This window comes from Penaeus monodon, chromosome 21, assembly GCF_015228065.2.
Source record: "Penaeus monodon isolate SGIC_2016 chromosome 21, NSTDA_Pmon_1, whole genome shotgun sequence".
Lineage (NCBI taxonomy): Eukaryota > Metazoa > Arthropoda > Malacostraca > Decapoda > Penaeidae > Penaeus > Penaeus monodon.
Genome location: NC_051406.1, coordinates 12,060,823 through 12,063,976, shown reverse-complemented (window position 1 = coordinate 12,063,976; position 3,154 = coordinate 12,060,823). Strand labels below are relative to the sequence as shown.

At 36.3% G+C, this 3,154-nt stretch overlaps 1 protein-coding gene across 2 annotated transcripts in view; it reads left to right on the top strand.

The window, feature by feature from the left end:
* The window catches only part of LOC119586223 (broad-complex core protein isoforms 1/2/3/4/5-like), an 8,878-nt gene that overhangs the window by 2,233 nt on the left and 3,491 nt on the right, over positions 1 to 3,154 (top strand). Inside the window, exons 2-7 of one of the 2 annotated variants that reach the window (XM_037934927.1) lie at positions 85 to 263; positions 790 to 915; positions 1,190 to 1,308; positions 1,430 to 1,560; positions 1,767 to 2,163; positions 2,532 to 2,757. In XM_037934927.1, the coding sequence (XP_037790855.1) occupies positions 85 to 263; positions 790 to 915; positions 1,190 to 1,308; positions 1,430 to 1,560; positions 1,767 to 2,163; positions 2,532 to 2,738 (1,159 nt within the window). In that variant the 3' untranslated portion in view covers positions 2,739 to 2,757. Of the gene's footprint in view, positions 1 to 84; positions 264 to 789; positions 916 to 1,189; positions 1,309 to 1,429; positions 1,561 to 1,766; positions 2,164 to 2,531; positions 2,758 to 3,154 lie in introns of those variants that run through there. The other variant, XM_037934928.1, reaches the window with a different exon arrangement.

Below are 3,154 nucleotides of genomic sequence, written 5' to 3'. Positions count from 1 at the left end.
TTTATAGTAGACAATGCATTTACCTGGAGCCAGTTGGTTGAGGCAGTCCCTTTTTGTTTTAATTCTTTTTTTACCACTTTTCAGACAATATGAAGCCAAGAGAAGTGGAAAGAGACCAAGGGAATCATATGTTGAGGATGAGTTAGAGAAAGCTGTGAAAGATGTTATTAACAAAAAGATGGGATATGACAAGGCTGCAAAACTGTACAAAGTTGAAAAGGAAGCTATACGGTACATGGTCAGAGGGAGACGCTCAGAGAAAGGTTTGCATTGTCATTCTTTACTTGAATTTAAATGTGCTGTAGTTCATTAAATATTAGTAAAGGTCATGTAAAAGTATAATCCATTCTTTCATATAAACTATTTAATTTTGTCTTTCTAGAACACCTTATTTCTGTTTGTAGTAATGTGAAGATAGAAATAAGTAGTAAGCAAAACTTTTATGACATAATTATAATTGATTATCAGTGGTTCCTGACATCAATGGCATACAAGATATTGTAAAAGGGTGTGGTATGCTGACCATATGTCATGAATGTGAATGTATATTAATAAATATTCATTCCTATTTGAAGAAAGTTGAGCTGCCATTATCTCATGGCTGCATTATGTTGCTGTCACTACTATAAACTTTTAAAGGCAAAATTTCTCTGTGTGTGGATCAGTTTAAAATTTCTCACATTGAGTGCTATGTGCCAAATACCATTGCTCTTCATGAAATTTTCCTAGCATATTTCTCTGTGCATCATAGTATTTCAAGTCTTGATTCTGACTCTGGTTTGTTAATAGCAGCTAACACTGAGGACTCAGATGAAGTTGAGTGCAGCCAAGGTAATGACTCCCCCATGACCCTCGTGCCAGAACCTATACTTGGTGAACCTGATCCTGGAGCTGCTCCCTTGCAACAAAAACCAGGTACATTGGTCTGTTCTCTCAGTCTAAGAGGAAGAAGGGAGGATGAGGAGGATAGTGAGAAAAGGATGAGTTAAACTAAAAGTAAAGATAGAGGTGGTAAAAAAGTAGCTTGAGGATGAGTAAACATTTCTTTATTTCATGTAATTCATGAAATAAAGAAATGTTTACTCTAAAACTGAAGGTTACCATTACAAGATATTTTATATTAAATATTCAATGAAACTTATGCAAAATAAACATTACTATAAAAGATTAATGTCTCCTTGTTCCACAGAGCATTACCATCTGCAACACAATAACCACTTAATGACTGTGCTGTCGGCTCTTGCCCAAGATGAAGTGTTCGTGGATGTTACTTTGACTGCTCAGGGTCATTCTGTTAAAGCCCACAAGGTAACAAGTATCATCTTTACACACTTTAAATAAGGCTCATATTAGTTGGCAAAAATAATGCAGGTGGAAAATTAGTGAGCAACTTAAGAGATGTTTAATTTGTGTCTGTTATACTTTGCAGTCTGTGCTGTCTGCCATGAGCCCATACTTTAAAGGTGTACTACAGGATAACCCATGCCAACACCCCATCATTATCATGCCACACGATGTCAAATTTGAGGAGCTTGTGAACATAATAAATTATATCTACAAGTAAGAATATTAGATTTCTTGGCATGTTTTTTTTCATGTTGTGTGGAAAACTTTTTTGATACATTTGATGTGTATGGGTTTACTCAGTTTCTGCTCTTATTATTATTCAGATATGTATTTATATATTTAATGTATATAGTATTTCCTGTCAGATAGTCATATATGTTGAAAAATATGGACTGCTTACTTTTAAGAGCCCATTTCAGGGGTGAGGTGACTGTTGGGGCAGGAGAGGTCAAGTCCCTATTAAAGGCAGCTGAAGTACTTCAGGTGACTGGCTTGGTCCCTTCTGAAGATATCACCATGCACCCCAGCAATGAAGACCTTGCCATAGCCAACACAATAAATGACTTCCTCACCTCAACAAACAGTTTCTGTGCTCCTGCCACTGACGTCACACAAGTTAGCACCACTCCAACAGCAGTAAACAAGTCTCAGAGTGCGGGTACTCCAATAACCCCTGAGGCATCCACCTTCCCCACATTCATAGTGCAGGGGAAGGTAATTAAAAAGCCAGGACCAGTACAAGCAAGTCTGCCTCTAGAAGAAAGCATGAAGACACCATTTGAGTTTGTTAATGTTGACATGGAATATATGAAACAGGTAAGCCTAAGTTCTGCCTGCTACTAGTGAAAAGATTATGCTAGTAATAACAGTAAAAGATTTGATTATACTTCTTTTATTGTAATGAGGATTTACAGTGGGCACTGAAGTATTAGCAATTTACCACAGAAGTATTTGCTGGACCTTTTAAACAATTTTGTCACAGCTACAGAAAATGGGAAGTGTACATGAAGGTGAAATTGTTTCTTTAATTTCAAATAATTCCAAGAACATATACCTAAATTGTCTATATTATATATGTGAAAGAAGTGACTTAGAGAATTTTTTTTTTCAAGGGAGATTTAAAAAATTGATTTAGATATCACATTCCCCATGCCAGATTTTAAAGGATGCATTTTTCTTCACAGAGTACCCCAACATTAGAAGGAAGAAGTATACAGAGTTTTGCTGCGCCGCAGTCTCAACACACTTCACACATTGCCCCCACTCAGCCACATCAGAAGAACGGTGAATCATACAGTCCCATGGGAGGAGATGGAGTTAAAGAAGAGCCTGCTGCTGCTGTCAGCTTTCCCCAGCCTCACAACACAGCTCCAACACAACTCACGTCTTGAGCATCATTGAGGTGTTGAGGTATGATAACTGAAAATATACATTGCATTCATATTGATAGGATCACAAGAAATATAGGAGGACTTTGTTGATGAAGAAGGGAAACAGTTAAAGAAGGCTGAGTGTCTCTAACCATACTGGTAATTTTTTTATCTAAAAGTGAGGAGAGTTGTAAAAAGACTTAGTAAGTAATGTTACCCACTGAAAACTAGTTATTTTGATAAAATTTATTAATTCTAAATTATAGAGGGTACATAATTCAGCAGTCTTGGTTATGTTAGTTGCCAGATGGATTAAATAAAGTCAAGTTATACAGTTGTTTTTTTTATATCACTGCTAAGGTTTTGTAATTATTAACCTTCTGTCACCTTGTCCCATGTAAGTTTAGTGTATTTACTGACTACATAGATTGTTCCAC